At 50.1% G+C, this 22408-nt stretch overlaps 1 protein-coding gene across 3 annotated transcripts in view; it reads right to left on the bottom strand.

Annotated features, from left to right (window-relative positions):
* The window catches only part of FAM124A (family with sequence similarity 124 member A), a 383431-nt gene extending 372161 nt beyond the window's left edge, over nucleotides 1-11270 (bottom strand). The window contains exon 1 of one of the 3 annotated variants that reach the window (XM_069640027.1): nucleotides 11134-11270. In XM_069640027.1, the coding sequence (XP_069496128.1) occupies nucleotides 11134-11195 (62 nt within the window). In that variant the 5' untranslated portion in view covers nucleotides 11196-11270. Of the gene's footprint in view, nucleotides 1-10650; nucleotides 10840-11133 lie in introns of those variants that run through there. The other 2 variants (XM_069640028.1, XM_069640029.1) reach the window with 2 other exon arrangements.
* Between the last annotated feature and the right edge of the window lie 11138 nt (nucleotides 11271-22408).

Here is a 22408-nt window from a genome sequence, read left to right as displayed (position 1 = left end):
TAAATAAATGCGCGGCTGGGAAATGGAAAACCCAGCATCCGACTTCCTTCTTACAAAGCTGCTGATTGGAGCAAATATTGCTAGGGCACACCTCATTGGGTAGTACGGGGGAGGAGTTTGGAAAAAATAAACTTTCGTGATTTAGCATTTCCATGCCGTGGCTTTGCCGATTGCAATGCCATCCAGAGATTCTCAGTGCAGCAGAACCCCCACTTCCTCTCTCTCTTCTGTAACAATGGTTTCCGCAATCTTCTGGTGCAAGCGCTACAAATATTTACCAGAGCCAAACCAAAAGGAAGACTAAACAAAGCCTGGGCTTTGTTGCAGGCTGCCTCATCAGTTCCTTGGCCTAGGATTAAGAAGGCGGCCACGTCAGAACGCAAATCCTTTGCCTTTGTCAGTTTTAGTGCTGGGTGATGGTTGGGATGTGATGCTAAGATCCTGAAATCAGATATGCACTGACAGGCTTTTTTCGTTTAATACATGCATGAGACAGTAGTTCTTCATCAGAATATCAGCACTTGTCCTATCACTGCTGGCGACAGGCAGGCATATTGCGGGTCGAAAAAGAGCCCATACTGTTCTGCTGCCCTCGAGAAGTGAGTGTATCTTCATCGCTCCCCAGAAACACCAAAGGCCTGATTTTGATTGGGCAGGTGGGCTCTACTTTAGATGGTGATACATTTTCTGACAGTGATAGTGTCAAATTTAAGACACTCGAAAAAGTGCTCTTCAAGTGCTGGAAGGCTCATTGTTGAGCTTTGAGGTGGCCCATGTTTCTCTCCCTAGCAATGTGCCACAGTGTTCTTTGACTGACAAGTTATGACATGGCGTGGACATTCTCCTTGCACCCGCGTGTACGCTGTGGGTGCACTATGCATGTGAACCAAATTGTCTTAGAAGTCAAAGGCTGAACTCGACGCTCTCCTCTTAGGACGAGTAGCGCAGGCAGGGCCGGCTTTAAGGGCAGCAGCGCTCTGGGCGAACTGGCGCGCCCCCCCCTCGCCCACCGCGCCCCCCTGGTTAACAGGGGGCGGGGCGGAAGGGGGCGGGGCCAGGATGGGCAACTTTTTATTTTTTTATTTTATAGGTGCCGTTAGCACCCCAATGTCATTGAATGAACCCGCCATCGCGGGTTCATTCAATGACAATGAGGCGCCTGCCACACCTTCTGCCACCATGCCAGCTCGGGGGAGCGCTTGAAAGACTCCGCGGAGCTGGCGTGGTGGGGGGCTAATGGCGCCCTTTCTTGTGAAAAGTGTCCACGGCGGAGGGGCGCATTTAAATGCACCCACCACGCGGGCACCTTTTACAGTAAAAGGCCGCCTGCTGCGCCTTGTCCCACAACGCCAGCTCGGGGGAGCCCTTGAAAGACTCCCCCGAGCTGGCGTGGCAGGGGCAAAAGGCGCCCTGGGGGACGTGGCACCACGGGCGGTCGCCCGGCTCGCCCCCTCCTAAGACCGGCTCTGAGCGCAGGCACCCTTGCTCTCTGGACTTGTATAACCTAACACAATAAAAACACTCCGTCCTTCCTTTGTGTGAAGTCAAAATTGACCATAGGCTTTTATTATTTAAAACAATATTCAGAAAACCCACAAAATCAACAACGGTGTGCTTCTTGACACCTTGCGTCCTAGGGGAGTGATGCCCTCAACCAGCCCTAGCGTTCTTTCAGCGCTCGTCCTTGCTCTTTGTTTGTTGCCTCTCCAATGTTCTTCGAGCTGTTGGCAAGTCCTTCGTTTGCGTTTATGCAAGCTGGACCTCTGCCCCATCCGTTTTTCCTCTTTTCTACTTGACTGGTGCCTCTTTCTCAAAACAACTGCCATTTTCCCATGGACACGTGCCGCCACACCTGAGTGGGAGCCTCAACCATTTAGGTTCTCCCAAAAGTACCCTTATCGCCATCCCGATCTGCCAGGGCCCAAAATATGCTATCCATAAACACCCTCATCCCCTTTGCTGATAGGTGCACCCCGTCATGGTGGAACAGGTCTGGATTGTTTTGGGACAACCCGTGTCTGATGAAATGTAACCCTGTGCTTCTGCAAAACTTCTCAAGTGCTTTGTTAAGTTTTCGCCTTGACTTGACGTCTCGACCGCCTTCCTGCATTCTGCTGCATGCCATTTCCTTCTTGGCACTACCTCTGCTAGAAATACCTCTCTTTCCCTCCAGCATGGGGCTATGCTGTACAGTGAATCGCACATGTCTCTCTGTAATTGGCCCCTACCCATCCGTGTTAAATCGCTGCCCCCCAAATGTATCACCAAATATTCTGGCGGGTTTCTGAAACCTATTAGATCAGACAGCCTCTCGTGAATACCTTCCCAGCGCATCCCTGGCGTCCTCCACCATGAGGTAATTGTTTCTGGAAACTGCAAGCCTTCCTTTACGTCTTCCATTAATCGCCCTGCCCGGGACACAAACAAATGGGCTACTATCCATGCTGATCTCTATGGGCCTTCATGTGCAAGGGAGAACATGCAGTACATTAGTTCTTCCCTTAAACATTTCTTAAAACAATTGGATTTTGATCCACCTATTTTTTTGATTCCTTTGGCACCCATGCCCCTGGCCCAGGAGGAAGTTGCTGCCCCTATCCAAAAGGAGTGTGTCCCAAACTCTGCTGGATTCCACCCTTCTTTCCCAAATACCTTTTTTAATACTGCTTGGAATTGGTACCTGCTGAGTGCCTCCCCGTTCTCGTGTATCAGATATTGTCTCTCCTGGTTTGGCTTTCTTTTTAGGAACTCCTGCGGGATGCATCTGGGGCAGTGGCCCTTCCCTCTGATACTTTGTAGGCTAATTGCTCTCCCCTTGCCCACTTGATCGGTCTTGGATTTTCTTAGCAACATCGTCATGGTTTCTTCCCCCAAGCTAATGCCCCTAAGGGCCAACCCATCCCCTATCATTGTGTTCCGTGCTACCAGATCTCCTATTCTTAAAGCCCCGAAGTAGGCCCGCGCAAATGCTGACCCGAACCATGTTGTCTCATAGCTACTGGTGCATGTTCTCTCGAGCGCCTCCAATAAGCAGATCAACCTCCCAAAGTTCAGTGGCCTCCTTCTGTCTGGCCTGGTCCCATCGAGCTTGGCCCATCCTTTCATTGCATATTTTATCAATGGCCCATTTGTTGGGTCAGGCCCCCCCACGGCTATCTTTACTGCATATGTCACTGCTGCAAAGTGTGTTGCTGCCCAACCTTTTCTCTTCCCCTGAGTAAATGCCCATTCCACAAAATTGCCAATATCGCTGGCTGTTACGTTTACTTAGTTTCTTTTCCCCACAATCTTCTTTCACTTTTTGCAGGTGTTTTTCATACTCCGTACCCGTCTTTTGGGCCAAAGCGTTCTTAGCGAGTTCCTTCACAATTTCCCTGGGACCTCTGGCTTTTCTCCTGCGCTTCCTCTTTTTGCAGTGCCCTCAATTGGGCCGTGGTCTCCTTTTTTTGCTGGTTGTCCAGCACTTCCGATGTCTCCTCTGGTGTGGCCACCCTTTGTTGCTCTGCATCCGGTCTTAGACGTTTGAAAGCCCCCCACTGTGAACGAGACACGGCGTCAGTGACATCATTCACTTGGCCGGCGATATGCCTGGCTCGTAACACGATGTTAATTTTTAATGCTTTCGACTTTTTGGCTCTTAGTGTTTCCAACACCAATGGGCATGATCCGCTCCCTTTGTTAAACGCCTGAACTACTGCCATTGTTACAGGACCACACAGCCACCTCTTTCTTTGTTCTGCAGCTCCTTGTGCCAGACACATACTGCTACCCATATAGAGAAAAGTTCCAGCAGTGAAATATTCCTGGTCCACTCCATGCTCTGCCAACTCTCTGGCCATTTCTCTGTGCACCATTTAATCCCCAGTATTGCCAAAACCGCTAGCTCCTGCTGCATTGGTCTATACTATTCTTTTATTGTCCTGGTTGATAGGCATAAGCCAGATAACCGGGCCATTGAAAGTTCCTAGAAACTCTTCTCATATTGTTAGGTCCTTCTTGATCCCTGCGCCCAGCCTGACCCTGTGGTGCCGCTGTGTGGCTCCCTTTGTCCTGAGTTCTATGTTCCTTTGAAATACCCTTCCTTGTGGTATTACCCTCCCTGCAAAATTCCACTTCCCTGCTAGGGTCTGAAGTTCCCTCACTGTAGCCTTATCCTTCCTTTTTAGACACGTGATGGTGGTGACTAACTCTGTTTACCTGTCCCTCGGGAAGCGGCACACACCTTTTTTGGAATCGATCTCTATACCTAAAAACTGTATTGCCTGTTCTGCCCTGCCGTTTTTTCCTGAGCTAGCGGGATGCCCCATTCTTTTGTCAGCTCTATGAATTGTTCTAGAGTTTTTTTTTTGCAATCGTCTGAATGCTGTGGCACCACAAATACAAAATCATCCAGGTAATGCACTACCCGTGCTTCTGGCATCAATCTAGTGAGTGCCCATTCAATAAACAAGCTTAGTTTCTCAAAATAAGAACATGAAATTGCGCACCCCATGGGCAGGCATTTGTCGTAGTAGTAGCTTCCCTCTACCTGAAAACATAGCCATGGGTGTGATGCTTTGTTCACCGGGAGGAGCTGGAAGACTGATTTTGTGGGTAGTACCCAAATGGATAATTTCCAATTGACTGTATGGTAAATCTGGTTGAATTCGGCCAGTGCTAGTCGATCATTGGGAAACAATCAATTTGGGTAATCACTACCAAACATGAGGAGCGGGGTTGCGGGTGTGTCCCCCGCTTCCCATGTTTGGTAGTGATGGCCTTTGAGGGTAGCGGGGGTTTAGTTTGGGTGGATTTGGCTATGGCAAAATGGGCTTCGCTGCCGAAATGACCATGAAAAATTGTGCCACGGCCAAACCGTATACATCCAATTTTATGTCTGCTTTTGCCAAACATGCCCCTTCTCCCGCTCCCCTCACTAATTCCACTGACTCCAGGAGATGTGGGGTGCCGTTGTTGACTGATCTCCCCAGTGGGTATGATAAGTGGTGTATTAATCTAAAATCCCTTTTTTTATGTACTAAACCCAAGGGGTGAACGCAATGGGTGACTCCTGGTTCCCCAGCAGTAGCTCCTGCCTAATGGGTGATGCCTTATATCCAAGTGCTGCTTTTTGATCCTGGTCAACAAATCCCAATTTCGACCCCTGCTTAGGTGTGTTTGTTTTGCCTCAGTTGGCCTGCTGAGCCAAAAACAGCTCCTGGTTGCTATTGGTGCCAAGCTAACCAGGCTCTCCTAGGCTACAAGCAGGAGCTACATAGCTCCCAGATCCCCTCAGTTTCGAGCCCTGTCACGCATGTAAGATCACTTTTCTATTGCTTGCGGCTGCAAAGTTAATTGCTGCATTTCCGTAAGGTACTGAGCAAAGATGGGCAAGGATGGCGCAGCGATTCATCGCTGCTGGGAACTGGAATCAAAAGAGACCCTTTCAACCCACAGATGACTGCTAGAGATGCAAGGTGTTGCCTCTCTCACACTCTGTCACAAGGCAACCTCACAGGACTAGTATCACAAGTGCAACATCCTGTCTATGCATTAAATGTGTTAGCCAAAAAGATCGTGTATCGAAGTGCAGTGGAAATAGAGGGACAGAAGGTAATATGATGGTCTTTCGAGGCACTACACAGAATAAAACAATGGACGCGGCGCGCAAACAGTGCGACAGAAACCAGCGGACACATTTCCACTGCGCCACTTTTGGTGAAAACGCGATGTGGGCATGTTTACAGAAGCACGCGCACTTAGTCAATGCCAACCACTGTGCCATTTGTGATAGACTAACGCACCACCCTGAATTGGGGATGCTCAGCAGGACTTTTGTGCTGAGATTTTGTTCAGTGACAGCAATGGAAAAAGCCCTGGGTCACAGCTCCACTACTTTTTAAGTACACTTCTACCACTGGTAGAAGGGTTATTTTGTTAAGAAGAAACATGTAAGTGGCTCTTATGTTTTCAGGAAGTGCATGATGCCAGGGGCCTGTGTGCAGGGTTGGGCCGAAATCGTCCCGGGGTAGTGATGGCCGGTTTCTGACTACGCCTGGGCCGGTTTGAAAAAAGAAAAATTAGAAGAAAAAAAAGAAAGATTTTGTGAAAAAAACCACCTGTAACGGCATAATTCATCAAAGCAAGGTAACACATGTTACCTTGCTTTGATGATTGATTGCATGCATGATGTGTGCATCATAACTTATGATGCATGCATCATTTACATGCTGCTGCAGCACGCAAAGTTGAGGGGCTGGGGGCCGCCGGCTGTCACTGTGTCCCCACTCCAGTGGACATGCTGCCCCCTGGAATGGCTGTGCTGTTGTATTAGTGATAAATATGTATTAGTGATAATAGTGATAAACTACCAATTTTAGAGTAGAATAAGCATCCATTTCGGACTATGTATTTTGCTTTTCATAAATTGCAGTTATAGCATGTTTTTTTTTCTGCTGTTGTCTCTGTTACGATCATCACAAGACAAGACATTCCATCTCGGTGTCCTCGGTCGCTTGACAAAATCCTTGTGTCTAAAAACGCATCTACAGTGTAGAAATATTTGACCATAGCACATCAAGTGGCCATTGACTTCATTGCGCCACAATGAATGCTTTGTTTTAATGTGTCTATCTTTCCCATCTCCCTGGCATGCTGTTCAGGATGTTTGTTTGCATGTATGAGGTAACAAGTGCTCAGAGTATGGGATGTCCTGTGAGTGTGCTGCTTTCCCTATTTTGCCAACCTCTGAAGCCTGAAAGTTAATGCATGCAGGCTTGACATCCGGCCAACTTTGCACCAGACCTACAGATGAGCTTAACGGGTCTGCTGTTAAATCTCAGTTACCAGTTTAATGGTATCCACTACAGAATAATTGCTCATTTTACTATAGCCAATATGATAGCTCAGTGGGTTGAGCATTTGCTGCTGCGATGTGTGTGTGATCTGCAGGTTCGAATCCCAGCAAGACCATCTCAGCCTTTCATCCTTCTAAGGTCGATAAATGAGTACCAACACAGTTTGGCTGATATTGTATGCATATTTGTGTTATAAAAAAGAGCTTAAGCGTAAGTGCAATACAATAACATATTATCATTTGGCCTTGGACGTCTTCTTGGATACACAGTAATTTGACAATATGGATCTACACACACAGATATTAATGATACATATGGTGATCCATTCTTGTATGAAATGTATATCATATTAGTGAAATCATAACCATATTTTTCGTAGTGTACTTAGGAACAATGCTATTTGATGCCACTTCCTGTTTTGTCACGGGGAAAGGTTGCGTTTCATCGCTTCCCGGGATGTCACTTTGGGGTGGGGTCGAATGACATCACTTGCGGTGATATCAGAGGTCAAGGGTCGTGAGGCGAGGGGTGGCCCACTTTTGTTTGGGTGTCCGGGCCTATTTCTTGTCCCAGTCCCACCCTGCCTGTGTGTGGGGGTAAAAGGTGCCGACCCCTTGGGGTCTGATGCGTGCAGGGCAGCAGCAGTCTGATGTGCATGAAGGAGAGAGAAAGGGCATTCTTAAAGGGCATGATGTGTGTCCGAAGGATAGGGGCATGCCACAGAGGTCTTTTGAATGCGAGTGAAGGGAGGGGCACGTGCTCAGAGAGGAAATGGGCTGGAACTAGAGAGGTCGCAGCTTGAGCAACGTTGGTCTTTCCGGGGCGCCTTGTACATGCGCGCCCACATGCACAACCCCTGTGAGGAACGGCACTGCGTCATGACTGCACTCTCGAGGACACCAACGCAGAGGGAGTGCAAACATACGATTTATGAATACCTTTCCGTAGCCTGGCACCTGCGGTCCCCAGGTGAACGCTCTGAAATTAGCAGCAGCAGCCCTGGCAAAGCGGAGATGGCTGGATGCATGCCCTGGTGGCGGGCACACGGGGGGTGCGCACTGTGGAAACGAGTAGGCTGTTGTGTTGCACATATTTAGGAGCGAGGTGAGCCTATTGTGATCCTCTCGCAATGCAGCATAGTCACATCCTTCCTGTACAGCAATCCAGAGACTGGGGCGTGGGCACGGGACCATACATACGGTTCCCGAGGGCGTTCAACCTACCAGCGCTTTGAGGTCATACCAATGATATATAAGGCGCTGTATTAATGGCAAGTAACATAACATAACATACACACCCCCAAAGCACAGTTGACCAGAACAATGAACAACAAAAACATCTAAAAAAACAAACATATTTAAGAAAAAAAAACAGCACTGGTTCAATCAACAGAAAAGCCTAACAAATATTAGCATTTAACAATATGTTCAAATATCTACTAAATTTGCAAAAAATACACAAAAAAACACAATTGGTAGACCCCTGTGTAAGATGACGTCTGTATGCTTATTGCGTTATTAAGCCCCCTTACTTTTGCATTTCAGGAAGGCGCTCAAGATCGCCATCTTCAAGGAATGGCTCCTCCTTAACAACTAACCCCCTCCTCCCACTACCCACATAACCTGAGACTCCGTCCCCCCCCCCTGTAGCTCCCAGGCTGCCTCTCTCCCTGTCACTTGCATTGATCCCGTGCGACCCGCTTCCCTCTCCGCGCTTATATCATTGAAGGTTTCACTTAAAGTGCTGAATATAGAGTAAATCACCTCTAAGCACTTGATCTCTCGCTTCAAGTTGCAGCACGTGCAGGAAACAGAAGTTAAGCAGGCAGCTTCTTGTAGCTGCCTGACACTTCCCAAAAATGTGACAGCAGACACTTCACAAGTGACGCAGAAGGGGAGGGGAAACATGCACGCGGCATTTCGGCGGTTTTAAAAAAAAATATGCATGCATTAATAAAATATAGTTCCATTTCCCAAAGGTAATATAGAGGACGCTCAGTAAGAGGCGAACACGTAAAGAAGAAAGAAACCAAAACGGCCTGTTTATTTCTGAAGAGCTTAGCAGCGTTGCGCTGATGGGAGGGAGGGAAGAGGAGGGGGGAGGTCACGGAGGAGGGGGAGCTCGCAATAAAGGCCTCTGGTTTGACCCTTCTGAAAGCGGGTCGGATGGGTAACAAGGTCACGGTGATGGCAAGCAAGTGGCAGCGTTGCCTGCACCCCAGCCCCCTCTCTCGGTGGCTCCACCACACAGTTGCAATTGGCATATTCACCAAGTCCACTGTCAATGCACGGGATTCGGTCGGGTGCAACTGGCAGGCGCCGGTATAAAAGTGACTCCGCCACGTGTAAGAGGGGTACTTTAGAACTTTCGGCCGGGCAGGGGCGTGGCAATGAGTTATTTTCATGTATTTTCCTGACTGCCTCATAAGGTACTAAGGGCCGCAAGGATTAACACGCGGAGTAGCACAAGGGATGTACGGGTAACGGGACTGACAGTCTCTCTGCACTGACAGCGCTACTGGAACACGCACGTCTTCGATCAGTGCTTCTTAGAATGGGAATACAGAAGCGCGGGTAGTCACTATCCCAGCGTACCTGCTTACTGTTGAAAAGTGCCAGCAGCCCGCTATTAAAACATTTGCCTTCATGCTGAGAAGTACCGGTGCTATATGTCTTAGAAAGAACTGCGGGTACTCCGACCCATCAAGTACCTGCCCACTTAAAGCACTATCGCTGATGTTTAACACTCTGATGTTTGGAACCTTTTCACTTTCTGTGTATTTGGAGGTGAGTACGCGTGGTGCTCCACACTGTAGACTTTTTTGGGATGGGGGTTCGCTCTAGCACCACCTGGCTCTGGGGACCGTTATCGCTATTGATGATCCAACGTGCTCGCCTTGGAAGCAAGACGACACAGAGCAACACAGGTTCGACCCCCGTGTATGCGTTTAGAAACCTCTGGGTATATAAGCGCATTATAAATATGTAAGTAAAGCAAACAATTCCTGTAACATCGCCTCGATGCCCGCGGGCTGCGTGGGTGCTTTAAAAATGCTAAATAAATAAAATTAAAATAAAATCGGTAATAACACATGCATGGGCTAATACGTTACAGGAACCAGACTCTGTATGTGAGGCCAGGGACCACACTAGGCACGGGGAGACCACAGAATGCACACTCATGTATGGTGCCCTTTGTAACTGGTCAAACGTTTAATGGGCACGCATGGAAGCTTTGCACATTGAGTGCATACAGTTGCACAAAGAATAAGATAGCCAAGTGCTGCCACTTCGGGTCCAAATTCTAGTTGCACGTGGTTTGCACTGTAGTCAGCTGCACCGTTAGTTTTTTTTTTTAGACTGGAGGCAGGCAGTCAATCCGTGTCCTTTTGTGTAAAATAAAAGTGTACATTGTAGTGGTTAGCAAAGTACACCATCCTAAACAGTGTCTGGCAGCAACCGGATCCAGTAGAAAGCGTCTGCAACCTGTTAGCTGGGCACCGGAGGCAGCAGGTCACCGGGTGTCGCGTGCTCGAGCTGCATTCCCTGGGAAGGGCCCGCAGTGCTGGATGTGCCATGTGCAGCAGCCACCCGACAGGGTGCTTGGCTGTCAGCAATACAGGCTAAGAAATAGCAGTGCTGGTTTCACCCATATCTGTCGCCGTCCTGGCCTGGGATGACGAGTTGGTTTGTGGGCCATGTGCAGTGTGGGGGGTCCGGTCAGTTGCTCGGGGGAGCGGACAGCGGCAGCAACAAGTCCGCAGCCCTGCAAGGGGACGCTTCGCGGCCCTCCCCCAGCTAGAAACAGTACCCACCTCACCCTCTTCCAAGCGTCTATCTGCGCCCTTCTCCCCTCAGACCTGCAGACTCTGAAGTGCAGTCGCGTGATTAAGAGGCTCGTTCCCCGGAGGCGCTGCTGCACAAAGCCAAGGCGCCTGGGGGCTGGACTGGCAGGGACGGCACGCTATGTGGCGAGGAGCACCAGCTGGGTGTCTGGGGACCTAAGGTGGCACCGCATGCCCCTGCCGTGTGCAGGTTTACACGCCTGACAGACGCCCAGCCATCAGGGATGACAGACCGGCCAGCCCAGTCCCTGGCGCTGTGCGGGGACGAGAGAGCACAGCGTAACGGGACCTCCCCTGCCCCCCCCCGCCTGCATACAACTCTGTTCCTGCGCACTTCACTCCCCCCTGTGTTCCCTGCAGCATGCATGCTCCTGCTTCCAGGGAGGTCCTGCGCGACAATGCCCCGAGGCTGAGAACAATGCAGCACCCCCCCACCCCATCTCGGGTACTTACCCTCCTGTCTCGGCGCCGGAATCCACACAGTCATCCTGCTCGGCGCCCGCCTTCTGCTCCATGCTCGGGGATCACCGTCCCATGCCAGGCAGCGGTGCCCGCCTGCCCGCCGCTCCCTCCCTCCCGGCCCTCGCCCCCTCTGTTGTTCTTCAAGGGATTCTCTCGCTCTCTCGCTCTCCCAGAGCCGCACTCTCAGCACCGGCAGCGCCCCCTCCCTCCTCTCCACTCTCGCTATCCGCCCGCCCTCTCTGCTCCCAGTTCCCGCCCCGTAGGCCTCCACATGGCCACCCTCCGCCGCCAGAATCCCTCCGGCTCCGCAGCCTCTGCCCCCCCAAGGGGACAGCTTTCCCCCAAATTTAGTCAAACACACGAAACTTTCCAAGACGCTTTCTTGTTCCTTTGTCATTGTGATGACATTGCTGAATTTCTGTCCAATGGCAACGTCTGCCTCCATGGCCCTGAACCGCTGGAAGTTGGTACGCAAGACCTCAGTAAGACTAGTATTGTGGCTGCACGTGCACTTACCTATTTAGGTGGTTTCAAGGCGCTGTTTCTTGAGTGAAAGGCTCGACCAGTGCAGCTGGGAGTGGGCGAAGATCTTCAGAGACCACGAGGGTGGGCACTGGGCAGGCAGAGATCCCGGCAGCAGGGCAATGTCACTGAACCCTTAGAAATTGAGGAATGGGGCAGGTACCCCCAGGCAGAGCAGTATGTAGATTTAACTGTGCTCATGGCGTAACCTATGCATTTGTCCATTTGCCCTCATCGCCATTTAGCCCTCTGTTGCTCGTTCCTCCGCTGCACCTTGTTTCTATACAAGCAATGAATTGGCATGAGACAGTATTTCCAAATGGCAAACTTGGCCGCAGTTTTATTTCCATAACAACAGAATGATTGTACACATTTTGTGCACTCCAGTCTGTAAGTGTGGCGCTTGCTCCGTGTCCGACCTCACCTGCTAGTTTCCATAGTAGGCCCAACTCTCCCAACCCTTTGTGCCTGAGCCTATCCTGCCCATGCAGGTGTCCGTGGGTGGGGAGAGCGCCGTTTCTTTTTTGGGGGAAGCTGAGCCTTAGTTGTTACCACCAGATGCCCCCGCTGTTAGGCCCCCAAGAGGCGCTGGTCCGGAAGAGCAAAGACCCATTCCGGTTTCCTTCTGGCTCATCCGGAGTCTATCATTTGTGCTTGGTCGCCCAAACACCGCCACGCCACTAGGTGGGTTACCGCCCACCGTGGCTCCCCTTCCTCTTGCCTCCCATTGCAGACAGATGCACAGCAAGGACTAACATGGCACAAGTCTCATCGCCATCCCTGGCCCAGCATCCAGCACCCCAGAGAAAATGTGCAACAAAACATCTCAATCCCAGGCCATACCCCAGCGAAATAGTGTGAAAAAACCTCGCATTCTCAGGCCGCACCTCACAGAAAACGTGTGTCCTCCTTCGCAAGGCCAGGCCCTAGCCCAGTGAAATGCTGTACCCCAAAGGAATTGCGTGACAATACTTCGCATTCCCAGGCCGTACCCCTGAGAAAACGCATGCCCTCCCTCACAAGGCCAGGCCATACCCCAGTGAAATAGAGCGACCACACCTCGCATTCCAAGGCCGCACCCCATGCAAGCCCAGCCCGTACACCAGCACAACCGCGCTCCCCCTCGTAAGTATACGTGTCAAAGCCACTTCCCAAAGTTCCTTCCCCTGGAGTCTCCTCACCTTGGTCTTCACTCTGACAGGTGGCCTTCTGTCTTCTCCTCCGGTCTTTCGGGGTTTTCTCCTCTTCAATATCCTTCTTAAGGAGTCCTTTACCCTTCTTGCGTTCGAAGAGATAGGGACGGTCTCCTCCGGAGGCCACCTTGACCGTTAACAGAATAAACCGTCAGGTGAACCCTGGGGAGTCCGCCCCTTCCAAATCAGGGAAAAAGCCAGTAAGGCAGAAAAAACCCTGTGAGACTGCTGGCGAGGGTGGATAGGAAGAATAGCGGATCCAGATGCTTTAAGAGTCTTGAGACTAATGTCCAGTTGAGAGCTCCAAAGTATAACAGATGGAGGACAGTGAATTCTTGGCAGGGATGAGAGCGCCTCGGAGGAGGCAATAGAGTGTGGGGCCACGAAGGATGACTTGTAGACTTCCGAGGGATCAAGCAAAGGCTCCGAAGACTGCTGACGGAGGTAAGTTGGTTTGGAGAGAGAGAGAAAAACGCGTGAGTGAAGGAGAGCAATACAGAGTCAGTGAGAGTGAGAGAGAATGAATGCGAGAGAGACAGAAAAGAGAGCGAGTGAAAGGCTAGGGAGTCTGAATGAGAGAGATCGAGTGAATGCTAGTGAGCCTGAATGAGATAGAGCGAGTGAATGCTAGGGGTGCGCGAATGAAGGAGAAGTGAATATAAGAGAGCATGAATGAGAGAGCGAGTGATTGTGAGAGTGCGCGAATGCGAAGTAGAGTGGATGCAAGAGTATACGGAGGAAAGAGGGGAAAGGCGAGGGAAGGTAAGACCGAAGGAATATGGGAAGGCAAAAAGAGAACGGCCGTCGCCTGGCGAGAAGGCGATGGGCCGCGGAGTGTATCCAAGAAGGCAAAAGAGAACGGCCGTCGCCTGGCGAGAAGGCGATGGGCCGCGGAGTGTATCCGAGAAAGCCAAAGATGAGCTCGAAAGGTCAGGAGCTAACGTAGGCACAGGTTCGAAAGTCAGCAGAGCGAGTTGCAACGCAACTCGCAGGGGGGGCGTGGCTTCTTTAAATGCAGCGGCGAAAAAAGACTAGACCGCTCACCGACAGATCATTGGGACCTAATAGCGCCTCCATCTTGCCCATAGCTTCCACGGTCTCCGCGGTGTGACAGTATGCCCTCTCCTTATCCCTTCTCCCCCAGGCTTCCCTGGGTGAAGGCGATGGAACGATCTGAGAAGGCGTGGGGCATGGATGTTGTGTCTGGGCTCCCAAGATCGTTCTGCAGCGGAGTATCCTTTCCAATGGACCAGGTATTGTACGGTGCCATGTCTGTAACGGGAATCCACCAGCCTCTCCACCTCATACTCGTCAGGGTCCGTGTCCTCGATCCTTAAAGAAGAGGGTCTCCGATGACTCGCAGGATCGGCAATATAAGCTTTTAGGAGAGACGTATGGAAAACAGGATGAATCTTCTTCATCTTGGGTGGTAATTGTAACCGAAAGGCCACAGGATTTACTTGGGACAGAATGGTGAATGGACCTATGAAGCGGGCCGAGAATTTACCTGGGTGAACCCAACGTGGGAGATATTTGGTTGATAACCACACCTTGGTTCCTACAACCCAGTTAGGGTTAGGGGATCGCTTCTTATCCGCATACTTCTTGTAACGTATCCGGCTTGCCTCCAACTTATGTACAGCTTCCTTTTGGATGATACGGAGATCATGAAGATGTTGATCCACTGAGGGCACAGTAGTAGTAGGAATCCCGAAAAGAGGTATATGTCTCGGATGATACCCATAGGTAAAAAAGAAGGGACTGATGCCTGTAGCAGAATGTTGGGTATTGTTATATGTAAACTCTGCCAGTGCTAGATAGGACTGCCACATATCCTGCTCCTGATTGCAGAAACAACGTAGATATTGTTCGATGGTGGCATTGAGGCGTTCGGTCTGACCGTTACTCTGGGGATGGTAACCAGAAGACAGTGCCCTCTGAATCCCCAGAGAGTTGCATAACGCTGACCAAAAACGGGAGGTAAATTGGGTACCCCTATCAGACACTATGGTCCGAGGCAAGCCATGTAGTCTCACTACGTCTCTCAGGAACACCTCGGCAGTCACAGGAGCGGAAGGCAAGCCATGTAAGGGAGAGAAGTGTGCCATCTTGCTCAGGGAGTCAATCATCACCATAATTGCTGTATAACCCCCCGAAGGGGGAAGATCTACAATAAAATCGGTAGATACATGTATCCACGGCTGGGATGGTAGAGGCTCTTGTTGGAGCAGACCCAAAGGTCTGTGAGTGGTATTCTTGTTGGCAGCACATACTGGACAACTCATCACGTATGTCTTAGTGTCCTTTATCATTGTCGGCCACCAGAAATATCTAGACGCCAGGCATAGGGTTGCCCTCTGCCCCTTGTGACCCGCAGACGGAAGGTCGTGACACCAATATAGGGCTTGCGTTTGGAACTCCTTAGACGGTAGAAATAGGGCGCCTTGATGAAAGTACAATCCACCCTTCTTCACCAGAAGCGGTTGGTACTCTGAAGACACCTCGATATGGTTAGTGGCAAGCTCTACTTCTTGTAGGAAAGAGCTGACCAACCCCAGGATTCTCTTGCCAGCAAGTATCCCATCCTGGCCCTGTTTCTCTTCCTCTTGGTACTCCAGGCTCCGAGAGAGAGCGTCCGCTAAGGCGTTCTCCTTTCCAGGAAGATATGTGATTTCAAAGTCATATTGGGAGAAGAAATAGGCCCATCGAGCGTGTCTGGAATTGCGACACTCCATTTGCTGCAATATCTTCAGATTCCGGTGGTCAGTGCGAACCAGAAAGGGATGGGCCGCTCCCTGTAACAAATGTCTCCATTCGATACAGGCCTGTCGGATCGCCAGTAACTCTCGTTCCAAAACCGAGTAATTCCTTTCACTAGGTGTAAGTGTTCTAGAGTAATAAGCCACCGGATGTTCCACTGGATCTTTGCCGGCTTGTAGAAGAGCAGCTCCAATAGCCCCTCCAGAGGCATCTGTTTCTACCACAAAGGGGAGAGATTGGTTGGGTTGCACCAGAATGGGGGCAGTAGTAAAGGCTTTCTTGAGTACCAAGAAGACTTGGTCGGCATCCTTACCCCATTCAAACCTCTGGCCCTTTTTTAGAAGACGAGTGATGGGTAAGACTATGTCAGAGAAGTTTGGGATGAATCTTCTGTAGAAGTTGGAAAGACCCAAAAATCTCTGTATGTCCTTAGGACTCTTCGGAACAGACCACCTAAGGACTGCCCTTACCTTCTCCGGATCCATCTGTACCCCTTCCTTTGAGACGATAAAACCTAAGTATGACACTGAGACAGCCTCAAATATGCACTTTTCTGGCTTGACCAGAAGCTGATTTTCCCTTAATCTTTGGAGGACCAGGGAGACATGTCTTCGGTGTTCCGAGAGGGAGGAGGAAAAGACCAAAATATCGTCTAAATAGACCACCACTGAGGCATACAGCAAGTCAGAAAAAATCTTATCAACAAAGCGCTGGAACACTGCCGGGGCGTTCACCAGACCAAAGGGCATGACTCTGTATTCGAAGTGTCCCAGAGGGGTTCTAAAGGCCGTCTTCCACTCATCCCCTTTCCTTATTCTTAGCAGATGGTAGGCTCCCCGAAGGTCTAATTTGGTGAATATAGAAGCTCCTTCTACTGCTTCGAGTACCTCTTTTATGAGAGGCATAGGGTATCTGTCCCGAATAGTCAAGCTGTTCAATCCCCGGTAATCTATGCACGGCCTGAGTTCAGTAGAGCCCTTCTTTGGGATGAAGAACATTGAAGCCCCTGCTGGGGAGTGAGATTCCTGGATCAGGCCATTCTGTAGATTTGCATCTAGATACTCCTTCAATGCCCTTCTTTCTGGTAGGGACATCAGATACATGCGTCCAAACGGTACCGATGCTTCAGGTTTCAAATTGATAGCACAATCCTCTGCTCGATGAGGAGGTAAAGTACGGGGTAGTTTGTCCTCAAATAACTCGGCATACTGCTGGTAACAAGGAGGGATCGTTTGAACCACTGCCGAGGAGGTTGAAATAGCAGCTCCCTTCCCCCTGAAAGGAGATACCTGGGGAAGACACGAAGTGGAACAATATGAGGACTGAAAACTTACAGTATTCGTAGCCCAGTCTATCCTGGGGTTATGCTTGCGCAACCAGGGTATGCCCAGGATGACGGGAAAATGGGCAGCTCTGATGACATCAAAGGTAATTTGTTCCTGGTGTTGGAACAAAGCCATAGTAGCTGGAGAAGTCTCTTGAATGATAGGTCCAGAAGAGAGAGGAGCCCCGTCTACACCCTCTACCGGTAAAGGACAGTCTTTCTGAATTAGGGGAATGGCTTGTTCTTGAACCCACTGAATATCAATAAAAGTTCCAGCCGCACCGCAATCCAGCATAGCCAAGGTTTCTAGTGAAGCAAGAGATCCGAAAGTTAGATGGACTGTAAATACCATGAGTCTATGGTCCTCCTTCGGCTTATCCTGCTGCCTGGAATTGCAGGGATTAATCGATTCCGCCCGGTTCCTTTCCCTGCTTAAGACCGGGGAGACACGTTTCCCGACCGTCTCGGGGGAACTTCGGGACAACTCCTAAGCAGATGCTTAGAGGATCCACAGTACATGCAAAGACCTTGTTCTCTGCGTCTCTTTCGTTCCTCGGGAGTCAACGGGCCCCTAGTTGATCCTATTTGCATAGGTTCCTCAGGTGGCGATCGAGTAGAAGGAGTTGAGGCGGGTACTCCGATGGTCTGGTGAGGTCTGAACCTCCTCCATTCTAATTTTCGCTCTTGCAATCTATACTCCAATTGCAGGGACAGCGTAACCAACTCTGGGAAGGAAGCAGGACGTGTCATCCGGGCAAGTTCGTCCTTAAGTTCATCATGTAATCCTCGTCGGAAGAGGGTCTGTTGGGCTGAATCTGGCCATCCTGCCTCTGTCGCCAACTTCATAAATGCGGAGGCGTATGTCTGTACCCCCTGATTCCCCTGACGGAGATCCAGAAGGGCTTCATACGAAGAATATTGGACCTCTGGTCGTTCAAATCTGTTCCGCATCAATTGAATGAACTGTGCGTAATCATTAACCGCAGGATTTGTTTGCGCTATCAATGGAGTAGCCCACGCCAAAGCATTACCCACTAGGTTGGAGACCAAAAACCCAACCTTGGCCCTATCGAGTTGGTAGGCCTTAGGTCGAAAGGTATAGTAAATCATACAGGCATCCAAAAATTCTTTCAGGAGTTGTGGACTGCCATCATACTTCCCGAAGGAAAACGTCAGGGGAGGCAGGTCGCCTCGGAAATCGTCTCGAGCTGCCACCTGCTGACGTAAGTTGATGTTCTCTGTTCGAAGGCTCTGAACCTCCGCCTGGAGACCCTGAATCGCTGTTACCATCTCCTGGTATTGTTCCAAGGAGGCCATCGTACTTGTTGGGCGTTGCAAACTGTCAAAGCCACTTCCCAAAGTTCCTTCCCCTGGAGTCTCCTCACCTTGGTCTTCACTCTGACAGGTGGCCTTCTGTCTTCTCCTCCGGTCTTTCGGGGTTTTCTCCTCTTCAATATCCTTCTTAAGGAGTCCTTTACCCTTCTTGCGTTCGAAGAGATAGGGACGGTCTCCTCCGGAGGCCACCTTGACCGTTAACAGAATAAACCGTCAGGTGAACCCTGGGGAGTCCGCCCCTTCCAAATCAGGGAAAAAGCCAGTAATTCAGAAAAAACCCTGTGAGACTGCTGGCGAGGGTGGATAGGAAGAATAGCGGATCCAGATGCTTTAAGAGTCTTGAGACTAATGTCCAGTTGAGAGCTCCAAAGTATAACAGATGGAGGACAGTGAATTCTTGGCAGGGATGAGAGCGCCTCGGAGGAGGCAATGGAGTGTGGGGCCACGAAGGATGACTTGTAGACTTCCGAGGGATCAAGCAAAGGCTCCGAAGACTGCTGACGGAGGTAAGTTGGTTTGGAGAGAGAGAGAAAAACGCGTGAGTGAAGGAGAGCAATACAGAGTCAGTGAGAGTGAGAGAGAATGAATGCGAGAGAGACAGAAAAGAGAGCGAGTGAAAGGCTAGGGAGTCTGAATGAGAGAGATCGAGTGAATGCTAGTGAGCCTGAATGAGATAGAGCGAGTGAATGCTAGGGGTGCGCGAATGAAGGAGAAGTGAATATAAGAGAGCATGAATGAGAGAGCGAGTGATTGTGAGAGTGCGCGAATGCGAAGTAGAGTGGATGCAAGAGTATACGGAGGAAAGAGGGGAAAGGCGAGGGAAGGTAAGACCGAAGGAATATGGGAAGGCAAAAAGAGAACGGCCGTCGCCTGGCGAGAAGGCGATGGGCCGCGGAGTGTATCCAAGAAGGCAAAAGAGAACGGCCGTCGCCTGGCGAGAAGGCGATGGGCCGCGGAGTGTATCCGAGAAAGCCAAAGATGAGCTTGAAAGGTCAGGAGCTAACGTAGGCACAGGTTCGAAAGTCAGCAGAGCGAGTTGCAACGCAACTCGCAGGGGGGGCGTGGCTTCTTTAAATGCAGCGGCGAAAAAAGACTAGACCGCTCACCGACAGATCATTGGGACCTAATAGCGCCTCCATCTTGCCCATAGCTTCCACGGTCTCCGCGGTGTGACAATACGCTACACCCCTTACCAAAATGTCTGTTCCCCTACACCCTCGGTACACACCATGTCCACATAACCCCCTACAGCACATGACTCACTGTACTACACACACCACCCCCAGCTCCCCTCACCTGTGACAACCCCCACAGGCAGCCCCCACTAGACTGGACACCACCCACAAGCAGTCTCCTCCAGATGGGACACCACTCCCCAGCCCCACTCACCTGTGACACCCCCACAGGCATCCTCCCCCAGACTGGCTCCCACCACAGGCATCTGTAACGCTCACCTGGCTCCCACAGGGGCGTCGGTCGGACCCAGACAGCTGCGGTCTCCACCCACGTGATGCGTAGTGCAGCGATGACTGACTGGATCTGCCCTCCTAATCTTGTCTGCTTAACCTGTAGAAATATTCTCCTGCAAGTGGAGAGATGGATTTAGCCACTTGTGGATTCAAGTGATGGCACCCCCACAGTCCTCCCCACCTAATCACCTCAGAAATGCCCTCACAGCAATCTCACCTTATATTCTTGAAAGATGAGCTCTCCACCCTGCGTGGATTTGCAGGGGCGCGTCGATTCCAGTTACTTCACTGGTTTGAAGGCTCGGGAGAGTTCCGGAGAGTATTGACTCTGAGGTTCCTGGTGAGGACCAGTAAGTATTAAGTTCATAGAGTTCAATATGTCCGATGTTCACTCTTGTTCCCCCCTTCCTTTCTTGTCTTGCAGCTGGCTCGTGAAAAGATGCTCTTGTGGCAGCTGGTGGCGCTCAGGTAAGAGTCTGTATTACCCGGCGCTGTCCGGTAAATGTTGCACATGGAAAGCGTGTTGTTTTGTCTCTCTTTACAGATGCGGCATGTGAAAATATGGAGAGTCACAAAAGGATGCCTCCGGTGGTAAATCAGGTAAGTCTACGGTGGTAAGAATTATATTTGTTGGTTCCCTCGGCTCACCTTGTGGTTTTCTTTTGTCTCCTAGGTGCCGAAGTTCGGGGAAGAAATGATGGAGGCAGCGCCGACCCAAAGGATGCTGTGAAGACTGGTGAGTATGGCACGGAGCTGCAGCTGGAGGTGCGGCGCGTGCAGAAATTATGTTCTTTACAGGTCCGGAGACGAGATGGATCCAGAATCAGGTGTGGAATAGAAATAAGTTTGTTTTCTAACCTTGTCCCTTTCTTTCCTCTTTGTTTTAGGAGCTCCGGATTCGAGGCGGGCGTGGCAGAAGACTGGATGCAGGCTGCAGGCACGGTGAGCGTTATGCTGCTGGATGCAGAATAACGCGAAGCGTGTGTTGCTGGTCGGGCGTGGTTTAAATAGCCTCAAAAGTAGTCCCAGGTAAGAAGTCCCTAGAACGGCACCCGAAAAAATAGTCCCTGTAGAAAAATAGACCCTTTCAGGCTTCATGTTGGATTGGAGTCATTTGCAGTCATTTGCAGCATGGTCTGCCTGAGGTAAGTAATGACTATGAGCCTGGCGCCTTAGGCGCCAGGACTGATTTCTACTATGAGCCTGGCGCCTAAGGCACCAGGACTGAACCCAGATAGCCCCTAGCCGGGGCTGCTGAGGTTTTACTAAATGTCTAGATGCCTGCTCCGGGGGCTGATGGGCTTGGTCCGGATGCCTGGGGGTAGGCATCATGACAGCACTCCCCCCCCAAGGCCCCTCCTAAAGTTGTTCTTCCCCTGGGCCCTGGTTTGTCTGAGAAGTTCAGATGGAATCTTTTCACCAACCGAGGTGCATGGACGTGGTCACTAGGTTCCCATGACCTTTCTTGTGGTCCATAGCCCTTCCAATTGATTAAATGAAAAAGTTTTGATTTAACCATCTTGGAGTCCAGGATATTTTTTACCTCAAATTCAGGTTCTCCATCTATCAAGATGGGGTCGGGTGGTTTGGTTAATCTTGTTCCTGGTTGAACTGGTTTTAAAAGTGAAACATGAAAGACAGGATGAATGTGCATATTAGAGGGTAATTCCAATTTGACGGCTACTGGGTTGATAATGGCCTTAATAGTGTAAGGTCCCAAATATCTAGGGTTAAAAGTCCGAGTTCCCTTCAGAGGTATGTGTTTTGTAGCCAGCCAAACTTGATCCCCAATCTGGTATTGTGGAGTTTCACTTCTATGTTGATCAGCATTTTTCTTATATTTCTCTTTTGTTTGTTTCAAATGTTCTGTTGCCTCTTCAAAGGCTTGTGTAATAGTAGAATGCAAATGACTAACTGCAGGCATTTCTAAATGCTGAGGCGAATCTAGTTTTGAGGTTCGAGGGTGATGTCCATATATGGTATAAAAGGGGCTTTGTCCGGTTCCTGAATGTACAGAGTTATTGTATGCATACTCGGAAATCCATAAAATATCTTTCCAATTACTTTCGGTCTGGTGTAGCATGCAACGTAGGTACTGTTCAAGGGTCTGGTTGGTCCTCTCCGTCTGACCATCGGTCTGGGGATGGTGACTAGTTGATAACCTCACGTCGATTTGCGCCAGTTGACAACATTTCTTCCAAAAATGTGAAATGAATTGACTACCTCGGTCAGAGACCAATACGTAAGGAAATCCGTGTATTCGAACAATGTTTTCGAGGAACTCCTTGGCCAGAATTGAAGCAGAAGTTAATCCCTTTAGAGGAATAAAGTGGGCCATCTTGGAAAAAAGATCCACAATAACTAGAACGGTGTTAAATCCATTACATGAAGGTAGATCTGTAATAAAGTCTAACGATAAGGTGTGCCATGGTGTAGGTGGAATATCAAAAGGTTGTAAGAGGCCAGCTGGTTTTTTCTTCTGACTTTTGTTTTGGGCGCAAATGCCACAAGACATTACAAATGACATTACGTCTTTTCGCCAGGTGGGCCACCAGAATTGTCTCTTAATTTTAGCTTCAGTTGTTGCGATACCTGGGTGTCCTTCCATCAGGGTGTCATGATAATTGGAGATGACTAGTTCTTGTAGTTCCTTGTGTGGTAGA

Source organism: Ambystoma mexicanum, chromosome 7q (assembly GCF_040938575.1).
Source record: "Ambystoma mexicanum isolate Mex_15411 chromosome 7q, UKY_AmexF1_1, whole genome shotgun sequence".
NCBI classification, from domain to species: Eukaryota; Metazoa; Chordata; class Amphibia; order Caudata; family Ambystomatidae; genus Ambystoma; species Ambystoma mexicanum.
Note: the sequence above shows the minus strand (reverse complement) of the source record. Positions and strands in the feature narration are given on the sequence as shown.